Below are 19,692 nucleotides of genomic sequence, written 5' to 3'. Positions count from 1 at the left end.
TTTAGTGCTATAAATTTCCCTCTACACACTGCTTTGAATGCGTCCCAGAGATTCTGGTATGTTGTGTCTTTGTTCTCGTTGGTTTCAAAGAACATCTTTATTTCTGCCTTCATTTCGTTATGTACCCAGTAGTCATTCAGGAACAGGTTGTTCAGTTTCCATGTAGGTGAGCAGTTTTGAGTGAGTTTCTTAACCCTGAGTTCCAGTTTGATTGCACTGTGGTTTGAGAGACAGTTTGTTATAATTTCTGTTCTTTTACATTTGCTGAGGAGTGCTTTACTTCCAACTATGTGGTCAGTTTTGGAATAAGTGCACTGTGGTGCTGAGAAGAATGTATATTCTGTTGATTTGGGGTGGAGAGTTCTGTAGATGTCTATTAGGTCTGCTTGGTGCAGAGATGAGTTCAGTTCCTGGATATCCTTGTTAACTTTCTGTCTCATTGATCTGTCTAATGTTGACAGTGGGGTGTTAAAGTCTCCCATTATTATTGTGTGGGAGTCTAAGTCTCTTTGTATGTCTTTAAGGACTTGCTTGATGAATCTGGGTGCTCCTGTATTGGGTGCATATAAGTTTTTAATATATGATCCAGATATCATGTAGACTTTCCCTTTCAGACCTATACAAGATTGTTTCAAATCTTCATTTCACATCCAGTTTTAATCCTTAAAGTTTCTGTGACAATTTTAGGGGTTTCCCCTCATTACTTCTGGCTATTGTTTTCTGAGTCTGTTGAATTTTTTCCTACACTTTGTGTCTCGCAGATAACAAAAGATGCGACACAGTCCATTCTTCATAATTTCTAAATCCTCTCTCCCATGTAACTTTCAGAAAGCATCAGTGTGTGAGACTTTTATGATTCCAGAAAGCCAGTTGTATTACAATTCCACATAGCATTTAACTTAAACACAAATGCCAGAGGTATATGTTTTTGGAAAATTCTGCACTTATATCTGCCAAGTGTCTTACGCCATTTGTGTTGCTATAATAAAATACCTGAGACTGGGTAATTTATAAAAAACAGAAATTTATTTCTCACAGTTCTGGAGAATGAATATCCAAGATCAAGGTGCTGGCAGATTCAGTGTCTGGTGAGGGCCTGATTTCTGTTTCCAAGATGGTGACTGGTTGCTGTGTCCTCTGAGGGGAGGAGCGCTGTGTCCTCACATGATGGAAGGGACAAAAGGGAACCAGAGTCCTTCCATGAATCCCTCATGACCCAATCACCTCCCAAAGGCCACACCTCTTAATACTATTATACTGGGGATTTAGAAAAACAGGTTAATCTAACAAGATAACTCAGAAATAAACCCTAATGTCTTTGGGAATTTAGAATGTATCATCACAGATCAAATTTGATTCTTCTATTTTGATGGGGGAGTCCTTTTCCCCACCCCTGATGTGTATGGTAAGGAGTTAAATTTTCAAATCTTTTTGCAATTGCAGGAGACAGAATTCTGGAAAAGTTCCTAAAACCAGTAACTACTATATTGATAATAACAAAACAGTATCTAGGTGACTGATTTAAGATATTCAAAACATTATTGGTACTTTATTTTTTGTACCATCATTATTGTTTTGTTTTAGTGAGCATAAAGTTCTTCATCTGGCCTTTACTCCATTCATTCCTAATTCCTATGTATCCCAGCCCCAAATTTCCTACCCACTGAGAATTTTAGGGGTTTTATTTCTCCAAAGGAGTGGAAGGCTACAAACCTATGTCACAGATATTTTGAGAACCATTGAAGGTTTTCAGTAATGTTTTTTCCTTCCCTTTACAGAGAACTATGTCTCTTTCTTTCCCTGTGCTTCTCAGGACTCTAAATTTTCAGCTTTCTGCCAGCATAATCTTTGAGTATTCTTATACAGAACTGAGTTGATAAGTCACTTGTCAGATTTAAATGGGATTACCACATCACCCTGGGCTCCTCTTACTAGCAGTTTATCAAGCTGCCACTCTTAGGCACACCACAAAATGAATCTGTAGTTATTTCTGATTTAGATTCTTCTTATCTCATTTTCTTGCTTTCTTGTCTTTTCTCAGCCCATTAAATTCACCTGGCATTATTTATCCTCCCCTGCAGCCCGAACTTCCTTTGTTAAAGGAAGCTGCAAACTGCTGCATGCAAGACAGTAAGTCAGGCCTGTAATCCCAGCACTTTGGTAGGCCAAGGCAGGCGGATCACGAGGTCAGGAGTTTGAGACCAGCCTGGCCAACATGGTGAAACGCCGTCTCTACTAAAAATACAAAAATTAGGTGGGCATGGTGGCGGACGTCTGTAGTCTCAGCTGCTCAGGAGGCTGAGGCAGGAGAAATCGCTTGAACCTGGGAGGTGGAGGTTGCTGTGAGCTGAGATCACGCCACTGCACTCCAGCCTGGGTGACAGAGCGAGACTCCAAAAAAAAAAAAAAAAAAAAAAGACTAAGTCAGGACTCTTCCTAGTTGCGATAAGGCAAATCCTGTTTCCTATGTAAAAAATTGTCTGTTTCCTATTCAGAAATGCAGGATGTTCTGCGTGATCTACACTAAGCGTCTGTTTACTTGCTCTGTAGTAAAGTAATAAACAGTGTGATGTATCACACAGAGCCTTGGATTAGGAGAATGAGAATTTTGGGTCAAAGTAATCTGTTTTCTAACTCTGTAATCTAGGTTATTTGATTTCTTGGAGTCTTAGTGTCCCAGTGTTCAATAGTTTCCATAATACTTACTTTGAAGGGCTGATGATTCAGTAGGCTAACACAGGTGGAGCCCAGCACACAGCAAGTACTGAACAAATGTTTGCTACATCTGAATCTGAGCCCCTGCTCTCTTGATGAGCTCAGTGGTACAGATGCTGCCAGTCAGGAGGATTTATAACCAGTCCGGAGGGTTTATGGGTCCATGAAAAGTTGTCTTTGTGAAGAGAATGGAGAGGATTTATGGCAGGGACAGAGGGGAGGTAAGAGGAAAGGAGAATGTAATAGGCATTGAATGAGAGTCAGGAACAAGTCAAAGGAGAGAGGAAAGAGAAGGTTGGGGAGGGGAGTGAGGAGAAGCTGATGAGATGGAGTGGGTTGAAGGGAGATGCTCACCTCCTGCACCTGAGCTGCATTATTTTTGGTGCCCTGAAGGCTTAGTTTACCTAAGATTTCCCTCATGGGGTTTTTGATATTATTGAGAAAGACCTGTGTGACTCTATCTGTTTGTGTATTTTTGGCTCTATTTAGTCAGAAACATTTCATGCTTTCAACATCAGCTTAAAATAAATCAGAGCAGGGGAGTTTTTATTTTTCATTTTGTCAGAGCAGACCTTTCCAGTGCCCCTGGAGAGTCTTCTGCCCACGTTTGTGGAGAGTCAGAGGAAGGGTTCTTTTCCACTCTCTCAGAGTTCACAGAGGAGAGTACTTACTCCAAAAGACTCACCAGATTGAGTTGAGATGAGCCATGGCAGAGGCCCATGGTGATCCTTCTAAGGCAGAAACGAGTAGCAGATTAGATTCTGGCTGTATTTTTTAGCACAGAAAAGCTGTGTGGATACCCTGTATCCTGGGCACCTCTTTGGCCTGGCTTCACCTCCTCTTGGTCGTATTTTTAAGCTCCGGCTTAATTTCTCTTAATTTCCACCCAGATTATGTGGGAATTGCCCCATACTTATGTGTGGGTAGACCCCAAAGGGCTAGAAAATTAATTCCCTGTGGAGTTACCTTTGACCATGGGGGATGAGAGCCTGCAGATAAATGCTCCCTCTTCAATTCCTCAGGGGGATAATTCTGAGCATGCTCCCCACCTTCTCTGTGATCCCTGTAGAACCCAGCCCAGGTACCCTGTCTTGATAGGGTTTATTATTAAATACAGTAAGGCCAACAGATCAGGAGGTGACCGACATTGAAAAGATAGTGTGTTACACTCACAGATTCCAAGAGAAGGGGCACATCATACCATGGGGGCCATACAGGGAAGCACTGGGGCTGGTCACTGGGCAGAGGGGGGATCAGGCTGCTGTAGGCAAGAGCCTCAATGTGGTTCAGGAAGCAGTGAGCGAGGCAGGGTAAGCTGATTTAGGATTGGCTAGTTGGATAATGTCAGTGGTCTTGGGGTAATTAAGGCCATGGATAGTGGCCAGGAACACAAAAGCTCTATAAGGGCGGTGGTTGGGGGTGCAGACTCTGGGTCGGTTGGTTTGTATTTGAAAGGCACACCCCTGAGAGGAGGACTGCTGCCTGAGGAGGTGCAGGGGCAAGGTGACTCAGACATATTATTATTGGGTTGTCTGGAACCAGGCATGTCTGGCATATGCACATAGGGCAGATGTTACAGCTCAAGTTTACAGATGCTAGAAACATGGTGAATACACCCACGGGATGATGACTTGACATTGCACCTGTGTCTTGGTTTTCCCTTGTTACTCCCTAATTTACTCTCCCTGTTCTCCTCTCCTGCCTCCTGGAATCACTTCCAAAAGAAAAAAACTTGCCACAAGCCCTTGTCTCAGAATCTACTTTCCAGAAAGAAACTTGGTCAAGACCTTATGTTGGACGCAGTTCAGCATGGGCTGAGCAAGGCCTTTTTTCTCTGCACACGGCAGTGTTCTTTGTTTGTCTTTCTTAGAGTGTTTCCTGTGACATGTTTTTTACTTAAAATTGTTAATATTATTATTACTCACCTTTTGCCTTAAAGTTTTTTTACTTCTTGAAAAATAGTCTATCATTTATGAATTCATTCAGCAAACATCTCTTCAGAGCCTGCTGAATATGTAATCATGAGTTCACACTGATAGTTCCAGTTCAAATCTAACACAACAGGCTTCTTTACCTTCTCCTACTGTCTGTATTTTCTGTCTCCTGGAATAAGAGCTGTGGTTCCCAACACCCTCATTATGGCTGCTTATTTGCTCTGTCCTACAGTATATGTGATATAGTTTAGAACTGCTCCTTTATGATTATCGACAACAGCAAACCTACTCAGGGAGGTTCAAGATTTCTCTGCTGTGTGTGTGTGAGTACGTGTGTGTGCATATTTAGAATTGATCTCTCTAATGATATACAGTAGGGATACTGTATTCATAAAATATTTAAATTAATCATTATTTTCCATTATAATTATGTTACTAATATCACATACAGTTAGGTTCCTTTCTGTTTCTATTCAATTTTAGGATTTTTAATTTTTTTTGTTAACTATATATTTGAATATTAAAACATTTACATTATTCAAAAGTAAAAACTATATACAAATGTGAAGTCTTTCATCTCCAACCTGTCTTACTTATTCCCAACTCATCCTTTGTGGGTAATTTTCATTGTTTCTGGTCCTGTCTTCTTTGTCTTTTGCAAAAATAAACAAATATATTTCCCCTTGTTTCTTATTCAAGAGGGAGCATAATATAAATAGACTCATGCGTTTTTTTTTTCACTTATAATGGATCTTGGAAATCACTCCTTATCAGCTTATAGAGATCTTTCGCTTTGGGATATTAGTCAGTGGCATAGCAATCCATTACATAAATGTACTATAGTTAATTCAGATGTAGTTAGGCTAACTACAAGAGACTTCTCAAAGGGGAGCAGCATGAGGACTTTGGTACTGTTAAAGGATAATTTTTTGAAAATTCATACAAGTACAAAGTGAACTTGTGTCAAAGATCTTATTCAACACATTGATAAATAAACCAGTAAGATGTAACAACTAGTTTGGAAGAAAATCCAAAGAGCAGAAAAATATGTAAATCCATCAGGTGTGCTGAAATTTACTTAATGGATGTGAAATGGCAAGACTTATCAATATCTACAGGGCCATAATTAATTGCATTCCATGGGACACAATTTACATTTCTATGGACAAGATTCATTTGTGTTGCTATCAGTTTTCTCCAATTTACAGTATTGTAAAGTAGTTCCAAGATAGTGAAAAGTGAAGACAATTCAGATGGGTGAGATAGATAGGACACTCATGAAAGTTTTTGGTCAATTTCAAACACTTCGATGGATTGGAAAATTGTTTATGGAGGGGATTAAGGAGAGGGCTAGGGAAAACGAATTCAGTTTTCCAAAGACTGGCTCTAGTCTAAATCAATTAGCAGCTGCCTTGTGTTTTTCTGCCTCTTCAAAGCTTCTTGAGTGCAGAGATGGTAGAGTTTTATTTTAAGAAACTGTCACAGCTACCCCAACCTTTAGCAACACCACCCTGATCAGTCAGCAGCCATCAACGCTGAGGCAAGATTCTCCACCAGCAAAAAGATTACCTCTCCTTGAAGGCTCAGATGATTGTTAGCATTTTTTATTTCAGCAATAAAGCATTTTAGAGTTAAGATATGTATATTGTGTTTTTAGACAAAATGCTATTACACACTTAATAGACTACGGGGTAAACATAATTTTTATATGCATTGGGGAAACCAAAAAAAAATGTGTGTGACTCATATTGTGATACTTGCTTTATTGCAGTGGTCTGGAACTGTGAACCTATGATATCTCCTATGTATGCCTGTATATTGTTTTCTAGCCTTTTTAGAAGATGAAGGCAAGTGAGAGGGGAGTTGAGAGTGAGTGTTGAGTGAATCCTAGTCATCTCTTCAACCACAGTTTTCTTTTAAACTCATCAATGTGTATCTTTGTGGGGGCTGGTACTTTGGAGGTATCACATTTTCATTTGGGAGCCCTTAATGTAGAGGTGGCTTGGGTCTCATGATCCTTCTGATTCATTGACTGAGAAAACGGTGAAAAAGCTCTTATGAATTCATTAATAGTTTTAGATGAATTTGTAGTTTTATTAATCACATCTATATATATTTAAATATTAGTTACATATTTATGGGTAAGATGTAATTTCACCCACAGTTAAATGCATGGCACCCTATGGATTCAGGAGCTCTTCCTACGAGCCTGCCATTCCTCATAAGTCACTACTCCACAGCACACCAGTCTCCTTTCTGAAATACAGGTACAGCTGTGTCACCACAACCTTGCTCAAAAATCTTTCTTTTCTTTTTTTTTCTTTTTATTGCTTGGAGGATAAATTCTTAAATGAGTAGCATTTTATTCAAGGCACTTTGCAAATGGCCCAACCAGCCTCTGACCCGATCTCTGGACACTGCCCCTGTGGCTTCATCCCAGCCTCAGGAGCTGCTTTGTTACGCCTCTGAGCCTTTGTATATGCTGTCTGCACTGATTGTTTTCCCCTCCTTTCCACCGGCTGAAGAGCATCTCATGCTTTAGACGATATCCGATGTCATGTTCTCTCTGTGGTTTTCCCCAGGGTCCCGAGGCAGAGTGGGTGAGCTCTCCTCTGGGTCCCATAGCCCTCTGTTTGCCCCTCAGTTATGGCGCATTGCCAGTTTATTATGATTGCTTGTGGGTTCCCTTGGGAACCAGTCTCATTCATCTTTCCATTTCTAGGGCGAAGAATGAAACCTGGCATATTGAGGGAATTCAATATGTGTTTACTGAATGAAAAAAATGAAGGAATAAAGGGGGATGTGCAGGAACTTTTTTGTAAGGCCTTCATTTAGATCAGGTTTAAGAAAACAGGCTGCTGTTCTTGTTCTTCTTCCCAGAACCAGACCTTCATTAACATAGAACTGATCTTCATTAATGCAGAACCAGACTTCATTAATAGGACCAGATCTTATTAAGATATATGTGTAGGGCCCTTAAAAAACAAAAAAAGCTGTCTTGTCTTTCAGGGGTTTGAGGAATCTGTTTCCTTCCACTGATGTACTTTAATTTTCTCTTGATAGACACAAGCAGTTTGGATGGACACCCCAAGGGAGGTCAGTTATGGCACGGGCATTGAAAGAGCTGTTTGCTGACCCATGGGTGTCCTTGCTTGTAGGCTCAGGAATCCATGTGAGGAACTCCCTCTTGTGTGTGAGGTTCTTTCAGTCTTCCTGGCAGAGCTGTCCTTCTGGCACAACAAGCCAGGGTGATTTCTTCTGTGGTGGGCTGCAGGTGGGTGGCCAAGGTCTCAGGGAGGAATTCTCATGTGCACACAAATCCATTTTCTATCTGCCTATCCCATGTGCATGGTGTGTGTTAGCTAGCACTGCCTCTCACTCCTTCATGCCCATCCCTCATGCCCCATAAGGAGGCTTTGTGTGAATTAGAAAAATGCAGTATTTTGCATAGACACAGCTCTATGGTGCATGGCTTAGTGATCTGACAGTTTTTTTTTTTAATTTTTAATTTTTATTTATTGTTATTTTATTTTATTCTATTTTTATTTTACTTTAAGTTCTGCTATACATGTACAGAATATGCAGGTTTGTTACATAGGTATACGTGTACCATGGTGGTTTGCTGCACCTATTGACCCTTCCTGTAAGCTCCCTCCCCTAAACCCCACCCCTCAACAGGCTCTGGTGTGTGTTGTTCTCCTCCCTATGTCCATGTGTTCTCACTGTTCAACTCCTACTCATGAATGAGAAGATGCAGTGTTTGGTTTTCTGTTCCTGGGTTAGTTTGCTGAGGATGATAGCTTCCAGCTTCACCCATGTCCCTGCAAAGGACATGACCTCATTCTCATTTTTATGGCTGCATAGTATTCCATGGTGTATATATGCTACATTTTCTTTATCCAGTCTATCGGTGATTGGCATTTGGGTTGGCTCCATGTCTTTGCTATTGTAAATAGTGCTGCAATAAACATATGTGTGCATGTATCTATATAGTAGAATGATTTATATTCCTTTGGGTATATACCCAGCAATGGGATTGCTGGGTCAAATGGTATATTTCTGTTTGTAGATCCTTGAGGAATCGCCACACCGTCTTCCACAATGGTTGAACTAATTTACACTCCAACCAACAGTGTAAAAGTGTCCCTATTTCTCCACAGCCTCGCCAGAATCTATTTCTTCTTGACTTTTTTTTTTTTTTTTTTTTTAAAGATGGAGTTTTGCTCTTGTTGCCCAGGCTGGAGTGCAGTGGCACCATCTCGGCTCACTGCAACCTCTGCATCCTGGGTTCAAGCGATTCTCCTGCCTCAGACTCCCAAGTAGCTGGGATTACAGCCATGCACCACCATGCCCGGCTAATTTTGTATTTTTAGTAGAGATGGGGTTTCTCCATGTTGGTCAGGCTGGTCTTGAACTCCTGACCTCAGGTGATCCGCCAGCCTTGGCCTCCCAAGGTGGTGGGATTACAGGCGTGAGCCACCATGCCTGACTGCTTCTTGACTTTTTAATAATTGCCGTTCTGACTGGCATGAGATGGTATCTCATTGTGGTTTTGATTTGCATTTCTCTAATGATCAGTGGTGTAGAGCTTTTTTTCATATGTTTGGTGGCCATGTAAGTGTCTTCTTTGGAGAAGTGTCTGTTCATATCCTTTGCCCATTTTTTGATGGGGTTGTTTGTTTTTTTCTTGTAAATTTGTTTAAGTTCCTTGTAAATTCTGGATATTAGACCTTTGTCAGATGAGTAGATTGCAAAAATGTTCTCCCATTCTATAGGTTGCCTGTTCACTCAACCTGACAGTGTCTTTGTGCAAAGACAAAATTTTTCTTTTATCTGGGTAGACATAACCAGAACAAGCCAATGGCAATTGGTTAATGGTAATGGTAATGTCTTCAGGCTCTACTTAAAAAATTTTTTGCTCATAGACTTTTAAAATAATAGTTATTTAATTAATTATATATGATTTATTTATGATTTTTATTTACTTTATTTTTATGAATTTTATTTTAGAACAATTTTAGATTTACAGAAAAATTACAAAGATAATATAGAGATCTCATACGGCCTACACCCAGTTTCCTGTATTATTAACCTCTTACCTTAGCATGGTACATCTGTTCCACAATCCCATCTAGGATGCCACATTACATTTAGTCATCATGTCTTTAGGCTCCTCTTGGCTGTGACAGTTTTTCAGACTTTCCTTATACGCTAGTCCCTCTATTTCCAAGGGAATTGGTTACCTCAGGTAACAAAATGCACAGAGGTTCAAGTGCCTGATATAAAATGATGTAGTATTGTCATATAATTTATGCACATCCTCCCATATACTTTAAATCACTTCTAGATAACTTGTAATACCTAATACAATGTAAATGTTAAATAAATAGTTATCGTATTATTTAGGGAATAATATAATAATAATATTAAGTAAAATAATAATTTCAATAACAATTTTAATTTAATTTTGTTAAAATAATAAAATTTTATTAAAATATTAATTTTAATAATTTAATTTTAATAATAATAAGTAAAATAATAATATTAAGTAGTTATTGTATTATTTAGGGAATAATGACAAAAAAAGTCTGTGCATGTTTACTACAGATTTTTTTTTTTCTGAATATTTTCCTTCTTTAGTTGTTTGAATCCATGGAACCCATGGATATGGAGGCTCAGCAGTATTTGGTACCTTTGACTGTTTTGAAGAGCATGGGTCAGGTGTTCTGTCGCAGGTTCTTCAAGTGGTTTATCTAATGTTTTCTCCATGGCTAGATTGGGTGTTTTAGACTGATTATTTAATAAGTTTTATTACTGTTTAGGTATGGTAAGGTCAACAGATAAGGAGACAAATGCCATTGTAAAGATAATTTATTACCCACAGTTCCCAGGAGAGGGCTTCCATGTCATGTTACCGGGCCATGTGGGGAAGCACTGGTGTCAGTCAGGAGGTGGGGTGGGACATTGTGGGCAGGAACCTTTGTTGTGGTTTCTGCAAGAAGGAACAGGCAAGGCAGGGTAAGCAGGGTTGGGACTGGCTAGTTTGAATGACTTCAGGGGGCTGGAGCCTAGGGGCTGCCTAATACCTAGTTGCCTGGTACCAGGCCCTGGGGTGATTAGGCCCAGTGGAGAGTGGCCAGGGGTGAGAAAGTCCTATAAGGGAGGTAGTTGGGGTGTGGACTCTGGATTGGCTGGTTTTTGTTTTAAAAGCACACCTCTGGAAGGAGGACTTTCCCTGAGGAGTTGGGGGTTGGGGGAGAGTGGGGCGACAAGGGAGGCAGGAGGCCAAGGTCAGGTGATTCAGGCATACTATTGGGTTGTCCAGGACTAGCTGTGTTGGGCACATGCATGTAGGGCAGATGTTACAGCATGAAGTTTGTGGAAGCTAGAAACATGCCTAATACACAAAGCAAAAGTGACATTTTCATGACATCATATCAAGGGCACACACTATCAACACAACTTCTCACTGTTGCGTTTGATCTTGATCACCTGGCAGATCAGGCTCTACTTTTGTAGACACCGCTTCCACTTGATGCCCACCTTTAATATTTATCTCACGTGTTTGAAGTTTTACATGCATAAACTACATGTAATTTTCCTGGGTCTTGATATTGTAGAAGAATCAACCTGTTGATGGTGAGTTCTAGTTCTTAAAGGTGGTGTCCTCTTTGGGGTGGGTGTCTCCATAGAATGGAGTCTTGGGCTTCAGCAAGCTGAATTTATAGGGGAGACTTGTGTTTGAACATCCTCACAGTTCCCTAAAATGGTAGTGCTTTATATATTTCCAACTGCGGAATAAACATCTACATAGATACCTGTGGCTCTGTCAGGAGTTTGGGCTGATCACCACTGCAATGAGACAAGATATATCCAATAACTTAGCTTTGTGTCAAAATACTCAGAGTGGTAGCCTATTTTCTGCATATAAATGTAAAAATTCCTGGTTACAACTCTGTAATGTTGGCGGAGATGGTGAGAAATATATAAATTTCCCTGCTCTGCTTTGGAAGATCCTGAGTTGGGGAAGGCAGGACATGGAGTCGACTGGTGGATGATTCACCTGCATCTCTCTTTTCCCCATGCCTCAGGGTCTAAGTCACAGAACTGTCTGTGGAACTCCCTCATCGACGGGCTCACAGGGAATGTCAAGGAGAAGCCAAGGCCAACAATTGTCCATGACCCTCGACCCCCAGAGGAAATCCTAGCTGATGAATTGCCACAGCTGGATAGCCCAGAAGTCTTGGTGAAGACATCCTTCAGGTTTGGTGGACTGCAACTCAATGTGTTCCTTCTTATTTGCTTGTGGAGTTGTTTCAATCCAGTTAGATGCATAGTCAGTGTGGCCAGCAAATTACTTCATTTCTTTGCACTGAGTAAATTAGAACTGATGAAGGAGGGTTGGAATCAATGCTAGCTGGACTTCTGGCTGGATTTCCTGAATGTAATGAAGATCTTATCAGTAGTTAAGTTGCTATTTAATTGGTATTGGCATTTAAATGCTAAGGTAGAGGATTTACTGATGTTGGCAATTTGAATTGGATTAATGAGTCTTTTGCTTCAAAGGACGATGACACATCCAGATAAGGGCATAGAGAAAAAGCACGTGTTGGGAATTAATTCAGCCCTGTGTATTTAGAGTCTCTTGCTGGGGGAAGGTTTCCAGTTGTAAAAGATGTAAGAGCTGCTGCTGACGGAAATGAAGCAAGAATTTTCTCATGTTGTTTCCCAGGTGGCTGTTTACTGCATTCTAGTTCATCGTTTAGTCTTGCATCTTCCTGCAAGGTCTCTTATTTTCTTTTGGCATTGTACTCCATTTTCATTACAACTCCATCCCTTACCTTCTCTCCCATATTAAATAAAAATCAATCTGGGTATGAGTGTGGTGTAAAAACGTGATTTTTTTTCCCCAAATGGGTCTTTCAGACTCACATTTGAAACAGTATATTTACAGTACTACTGGTATCAGAAATTAAGACTCAATCATTTTTCCAGATTGCCTTCTGCCCCTCCTTTCTTCCTGTTTTGTCAATTTTACTTCTTCCACTTTTCTTTCCACTATAGACTTTCATACTCTCCACATGGTTAGCAGAACATATAAACCTCGTTTTTCTCTCCCCATAAACAATTCAGACAGCTGTTGGAGTTCCATGAAGTATGTTTGAAAAATATACTCTCTTTTGTATCCAGGTGACATGTGTAATTGCTCAGTGAGAGCCATTTCATTGTGTGAAGATTCTTAGTGTTGATTGAATTACAGATGAGTTCTGAAAGGAGTGATAAATAGGGGTTTGGATTTCTTTATACAGTGTGACGAGTACATTAGTGAGACAAGAATTGCAGGTAAATGCTGTTTTTATTCCTACTAAGGGCTTGGTTATTGCATCATAAGGTTTTGAATAAAATAAAACCCACTCACCTAGAGAGAATACGTCTTATGAACCTGCAATTCTCAGCAAGTGACTGTGGTGAAAGAGGGGACCATGAATGGCTTTCTCTGTCTATGTGTTCTCACCTTGGAGCATTTCTTATGGAGTCAATCCCTTCTCCTAAGGTTTCTTATAACTACTCCTTCCACCCTAAACCAGGGTCATCATTTTCTTCAATGAACAGGCAAAGAGTTACTCTCATGAAAATAACATCTTATTTGCTCACCGAACTCCATTACCATCATCTGTTTTGTTTGCATTCTCTTGGTGCTCTTTAATAGAGAGCTCATGAGCTTTAATATTGATGCCCATGAATGTCATTTGGTCTGTTAGTTGTAACATGTAGCAGTGTCTTGGTTTCTGAAAGAGATTAAGTTATAAATTGAATATCAGGACTTATTTCTGTTTCCTTGTAACACTTGGTGCTGTAGGAAAAAGTCAGCAGGTGCATGCAGGTATATGCCAACCCTTTAGCAATAGAAATCCATTAGCATTTATTTATTTATTTATTTATTTATTGGTACCCTTAATACAACTGTGTACTGTTTTGTAACTATCCTTTCTTCCAAAGAAGATGGTTGATTTTGATGACAGTGCTAAATGGTAAATATTCTCTTCTGCAATTGTCCTTAACTGTGGTGGCATGATCAGCTGTGAGATTTGTTGTGCATAAATTACTACAAGTAAAGTACTCAGGTATGGGAAGAGTTTATTTATCAATGAATAAATCAGAGCAGAATCAAGGTTACCCTACAGCTCCTCTGTAGGGTCATTACCATTGAGTGGTACCACAATAAGGGTTAATGATAGCTTTGATTACTTCGTTCTCTTTTTCCTTGGTCACTCTTGGAGGGCATTTGGAGTTTAGGGCCATGAAATATGGTCATCACCTCTTACCAAATAAGATACAAATGACAATGTCAATAAGCCCAATGTGCCAAATTATCAGGAGGTCCAGTCTTTTCTTGGGGTTCTTTTCCCTCACTATTCCCAGGGACCCCCAGCCTTATTGACAGGCTGGGTTCAAGAATCATCGCTTATCCTGCTATGCCTTTTGTCCCCTACTAGGGAAATAAGGTCTCATGTTGAGCATGTACTTTCTGACCTCAGTGAAATTAGGCATTTTTGTCACCAACTTAGATGACCTCTTCCTTGTGATGACTCCTCTCTGTGGCTTCTGTTGTCTTTTCCTGATACTTGGCCTCAGCACAACCACAATTTTTCTCAGACATATTCTAATAATGTTGATTTTCAAAAGGAAGGGGTTAGATACTTAATTCCACTTTTCCCAGAAATCTTTTCTAGCTCTCTGCAAGATGGAGGCAAATATATACAAGCTACTACCAGGACAAAATGTTTGCACTTGTTTAATATTTGCATTTAGTATTTTATTTAAGTAGTTCTTTTCAGAGCGAAGGGACAGTCTGCTCTAAAGCTAAATTCTACTTTCTGTTTCCAAAGATACGAAGTGTTTATAAATTTATCAATGATGGGTGTTTTTCAAAAAAATTTCAAATATTTTTATGTTTCAGTCTCCACCAGGCTCCCTGTTACATCAGCAATAGCCGTTCTTATTTGCCAGGCTTAACCCCAAAAACTCAAGGATTCTGTCCATTTTAGAGATGAAGAAACTGGCTTGGAGAGAGAAAGCCTACAAAAAATTGCTTGTAGATTGCTGGTCTCCAATGCAGCAGCAAGGAGTAGCTTGGGCAGACTTTAAGTCTTACTTTATCACCCCACCCCAAATAAGTATATCATCTATAAACTCACATAAAAAGCATGCTTGTGATTCAAATGCAGCTTCAAGACATGTCCCTGGGCCTTGTCTTCCAATCAGGCTGCCAACCCTAAGTATGGCCTGCAAACACTCTGGATTGTCACTGGATTAATGTCAGTTACTAATAATGCCAGAGGGTATAGCTGAAAGTGAGAATTTGACACACTGACTTAGAAATAAAGATTTTGGAAAATGAAGGCACCACCTTTCTTCCCCAGGGGTTGTGTGTCGATAGTTGAGGTTTGTGCAAACACCATCTCAGCTCTGGATATGGTCCCTGACAGTCTTCCCTCTCATCCCCTTCCTGGTTGGGCAGTGCTGATGAGGCATACTCTGTGTATTGGAGCAGACAGTTTAGCAGAGTCTTGGGAGCATGCTTCCAGGGCTTGAGGTCTCCTCGTGGCTGCCCAGGTCCAGATCCCAGCCAATATTGCTGGAAGGCAACACAGTTTAGTGCTCAGTTGTACCAAGGGCTTTAGTCTTTACTCTCCAAGAAAGGAACATTTTAAGCTATCCAGGTGCGAAAATTGGACTTCTGATAGTGGTTGTACTGGGTTTCAGTTCCAACTCTATTGCCCCCGGCGAATTACTTCATTTCTTCAAACCTCTGTTTTTCTCTCCCCCCCCCACCCAACTCCCCAGCTTTATAAAGGTATAATTGACAAATAAAATTTTACAATGTAAAATAATATGATGTTTTGTTGTATGTGTACATTGCAAAATGATTAAATCAAGCTAAATAACATATCCACCGCTTCACATAATGTCTTTTTTTTTTTTGGTGGCAAAACCTCTGTTTTCTTAACTGTCATACTGAGGTTGGATTTGAAGAGTGGTCTGATGATTCAAACTTGAGTGTGCATCACAATCACCCGGGGGGATTGTTAAAACAGATTGTTGGGCTCATCCCAGATCTAGGTGGGGCCCAAGGATGTTGTTCTCTAACAAGCTTCAGGTTATACTGATGCTGCTGGTCCAGGATCACACCTGGAGAACCACTGCACTAGATGAGATTTAGGATCCCTTTGAACTCGAGAGTATTTTGCTATGTTAATTTCAGCAGGTCACTTACCTATTGATATGGTTTGGGTCTGTGTCCCCACCCAAATCTCATCTTGAATTGTAATCCCATGTGTCAAGGGAAGAATCTGATGGGAGGTGACTGGCTTTTGGGGGCATTTCCCCCATGCTGTTCTTGTGATAGTGAGTGAGTTCTCACAAGATCTGATGGTTTCATAAGCTTCTGGCATTTCCCCTGCTTACTCTTCTCTTTCCTGCTGCTATGTGAAGAAGGTCCTTACTTCCTCTTCACCTTCTGCCATGATTGTAAGTTTCCTGAGGCCTCCCTAGCCATGTGGAACTGTGAGTCAATTAAACCTCTTTCCTTTATAAATTACCCAGTTTCAGGTATTTCTTTATAGCACTGTGAGAACAAACTTACTCACCTGTTCTGGCCTGTTTTAAAATCTTTGAAATGGGGATAAAGAGACCCCCTTCCTGGGGTTTGGAGAGCATTTAAAGGAGATAACACATGTGAATGAGCCAAGCACAGTGTCCAGTACCCAGAATGAGCTCAGTAAGTATTAATTTTGTATTCGTGCTCAGCACTCACTGGAATCCTTACATGCCCTTGAGCCTACACATACAAAGTTAAATAGGATCAAACATGGGTTTTGTGGCTCCACGTGCAGACACTGTGGGCCCTGAAAGCTCACTAAACTTGTGGCATGAAAGGTCTGTTTTCAAAACCTGAGATTTTTGAAAAGAAGAAAGTGGGAACCACAAATAAAGAAAAAGGCTTTGGTGCCTGGAAAATAGACACTCCTGGGAACTCACCTTGGGTGCCTCTTTCCTTGTTTCTCACATTTTATCCCTTTAAACCTGTTGCTCTGCTCAGGTTTTTCTTAAAAGAGAATAGAGAATAAATTGAACCTGGGGCTAAGGAAGACAGACAAGTCCATCCAGTCTGATTAGTGACAGGAATCTCAATACCTGCCATTAGAGGACCCAAGAGAACAGGAAAGAGCTGGCTGCTGAGAGAGGTTTCTCTCCCCAGCCTCTGGTGTACACATTCCCAGAGGTGGGAGGGACCTGGCTCAGATGGTACCACAAGTAAGAGAAGCCAATATTTATTGAGCATCTGCTATGTGCCGAGGACTGTGCATTCATTTGCTCATTTAATCCCCTCAAAAGGCTGGCAAGTTGAGTATTGTTATCCCAGTTGTACAGGTCAGGAAACTGAGGCTCAGAGAGATCAAGCAGCTTGCCCAAAGTCACCCAGCAGGTGGCAGAGCTGGAGATTTCAACCAAGTCTACCTAGCTCTACAGCCATGCTCCTTCAGCATATTCTACTAGCACCACATAACCTTGGACTTCATGTCTCTAGATTTGTTGTTGGTGAAAAAAGATATGGTGTGATTGGTTATACTAATTTGAGTGTGCACTTTGGATATATAGTTTGAGTTATATTTTGATACATATTTTATATATCCTATAAGACTGGCCCTATTCTATTGCACTAAATCTTTTTCTAGTCTAGACTTATGTTTTCAATCCACCTACCCTTTTTGGATAGAAGCCATTGAAGGCACTGCTTCTCAAACCTTATGTCTAAATGAATTCCTTGGGGAATCCTGTTAAATGCAGATCCTGATTCAGTAGGTCTGGGGTGCAGCCTGTGAATCTGCATTTCTAACAAGCTCCAACTGATGCAATAGTCTGAGGACCACCACCTTCAGAGTGGTGAGACATGGGCTTTGGAATCCCACAAGTATGAATTTGCAAACAATCTTTTAAACTACATGATTTGAGTAATGCTTTTGTTCTCTTTCCTCATTTTTCACATGCAAACAGTAAAATAATGGGCTTTGGGGGCTGCTGTTAGGATTAAGTGGGCCAAAGAAGGTGACAGCCTCTAATTCTTTCTCACTTCAGTTTTTAAAACCCTGTTTGGGAGAAGATTGGTCCTCTACACCCCCAACTCTTTCTTTTGTGACTGGATTATGCAGTGGGCCCCAGCCAGGGAATATGAGCCCTATGGATGCTCTGTGAGTGATGCTGGCTGTGGGCCCGACCTCCTTGGGCAGTGGTGGAAATTCTGAAGCCACTCAGTGCATTGCCCATCTCAGTTCCTTTGCTTTGAATCATGCGACTCCCAACACAGGTTGAGTTGCCAGGTTTTGATAATTTTGCACTTGGAAGAATCGTGTGCTTACTCCCTACAGAGTCAGTGGGGGCTTGGTGAGCTTCTCTTCCCACTTAGGATGGACTTATTTGGGCTTTGGCAAAGGCTTTCTAGATTCTATAGATAGCTTACTAAGAATATGTTCCAGAGAGCAGAATTGCATTGAGCCAACACCCTCAGCTACGGATGAGATTAAGGCCTTGTCAGATCCCATTTAATGGATTGTGTTTTCCATGCAGAATTAAATCGTTGAACTCATCCTCATTTTGGCTTTTGGCAGTCATTTTTCCACTAGGGGCTGCTGCCAAAATGTCAGTTTCTGACTTGATTACTTTCAGGAAATGTGCAGTCTGGCTGATGATATGGCATGGTGTGGGGTAGCGTCCCCTGGAGCTTCGGCCCCACCCTGGGATGAGTCATGGGTTAAAATTCCCAATTAGCTCATAGGAAGTCTGGTCACACATATTTTTCTATCATTGAGTGTTGCTCACCCATTGGAAACTTCTGGGGACACCTACTCTCCTGACTTAGTGTTGCCTTCCTGGAGTTATTTTTCACCTTTAGTCTTTGCAAATCCAAATCATTTGCCAAGGGGAAAAATGAAAGAATGAATTCTGAGAATTTTTAAAGCCTAGAGAAGTTTTTATTGCAACCTTGGCTTCACATAAAGGCAATATTTAGGTCTCTCTTTGTAAGTTTTTAGAGACAGATCTTCCAGTGTTAAAAAATGACCAAGTATATATGAGGTAGACACCATTCCTCTTGCATTCTTGTTGGTCCTCTCACTGGTAGTTTGGGAAGGGAGGGCTTATCTCTGTGGTGGCCATGAGAATATACCTTTCATATCTCTGATCACAGAAAGTGAACTTGACCCATGGCCTCCTAGCTTGTGTGTGGGGAAATTTATCCCTGTGATGGCCGAAGCTGTGCATCCCAGAGGAACCCATTGGAACCCATTGGCGATGACTGAGCATGGCAGGGACCCTAAGGTCAGCTGTTCCTGGGAGACATGGAACTCCTTTGATGGTGACTTTGGTGTTCAGACTCACTAACGGCCTTGCTGAACTTTTTTTAGAGCTGCAGTACAGTCTCAGACACTGCCACCCAACTTTCTTTTACTGGGAGTCAGACCTGCATCCAGGTCTGATGGCTTTCTCAGCCTCACTCAGCTTTTTACTCATTTGTTTTTACAGATTTTACTCCAATACATTTCTTGTATGTCTAATCCTGTCTTGACATCTGCTTCTAGGAGGACCACAGTCTCCCATCACACTGCAGTTCTCTGCTGGTGCATCACTTCTAGCTTGGCGCGGGGGGCATAGCTCCAATGCTACTGGCCTGGATATTCTGGGCCAGTCTGTCTATATTTAATTTTATATTTGATGCAGTATCTTCCCTATGGGCTCTAGTGGGAGGGAACATGGGGCAAGTCACAATTTTCTTTAGTATCTTGTACTTTTATTGCCTTACAGGGGATTTTGTGGAAGCATTGAGATTAAAGAAACTACAACAAAAGGATAAAATTATAATTATACTCAAAATATGATTGTTTTCATTGTCCAAGAAAGGTTCACAAATGTTGACCTTCATACAGAAGGTCTGCTGATGGACACATCTGGCTCCTAGCCAGTGGGCTTGTCTCCAGGGCTGACT

The 19,692-nt window shown here is 40.8% G+C and overlaps 1 protein-coding gene across 8 annotated transcripts in view; it reads left to right on the top strand.

The window, feature by feature from the left end:
* The window catches only part of PDE1C (phosphodiesterase 1C), a 799,595-nt gene that overhangs the window by 241,949 nt on the left and 537,954 nt on the right, over positions 1-19,692 (top strand). For all 8 annotated transcript variants that reach the window (XM_034963890.3, XM_063605671.1, XM_034963889.3 and 5 more), the window contains exon 3: positions 11,741-11,912. In XM_034963890.3, the coding sequence (XP_034819781.2) occupies positions 11,741-11,912 (172 nt within the window). The remainder of the gene's footprint in view (positions 1-11,740; positions 11,913-19,692) is intronic.

The sequence above is a fragment of the Pan paniscus genome, chromosome 6 (genome assembly GCF_029289425.2).
Source record: "Pan paniscus chromosome 6, NHGRI_mPanPan1-v2.0_pri, whole genome shotgun sequence".
NCBI classification, from domain to species: domain Eukaryota; kingdom Metazoa; phylum Chordata; class Mammalia; order Primates; family Hominidae; genus Pan; species Pan paniscus.
The sequence above is the reverse complement of the archived record's forward strand: the minus strand, read 5'-3'. Positions and strand labels throughout refer to the sequence as shown.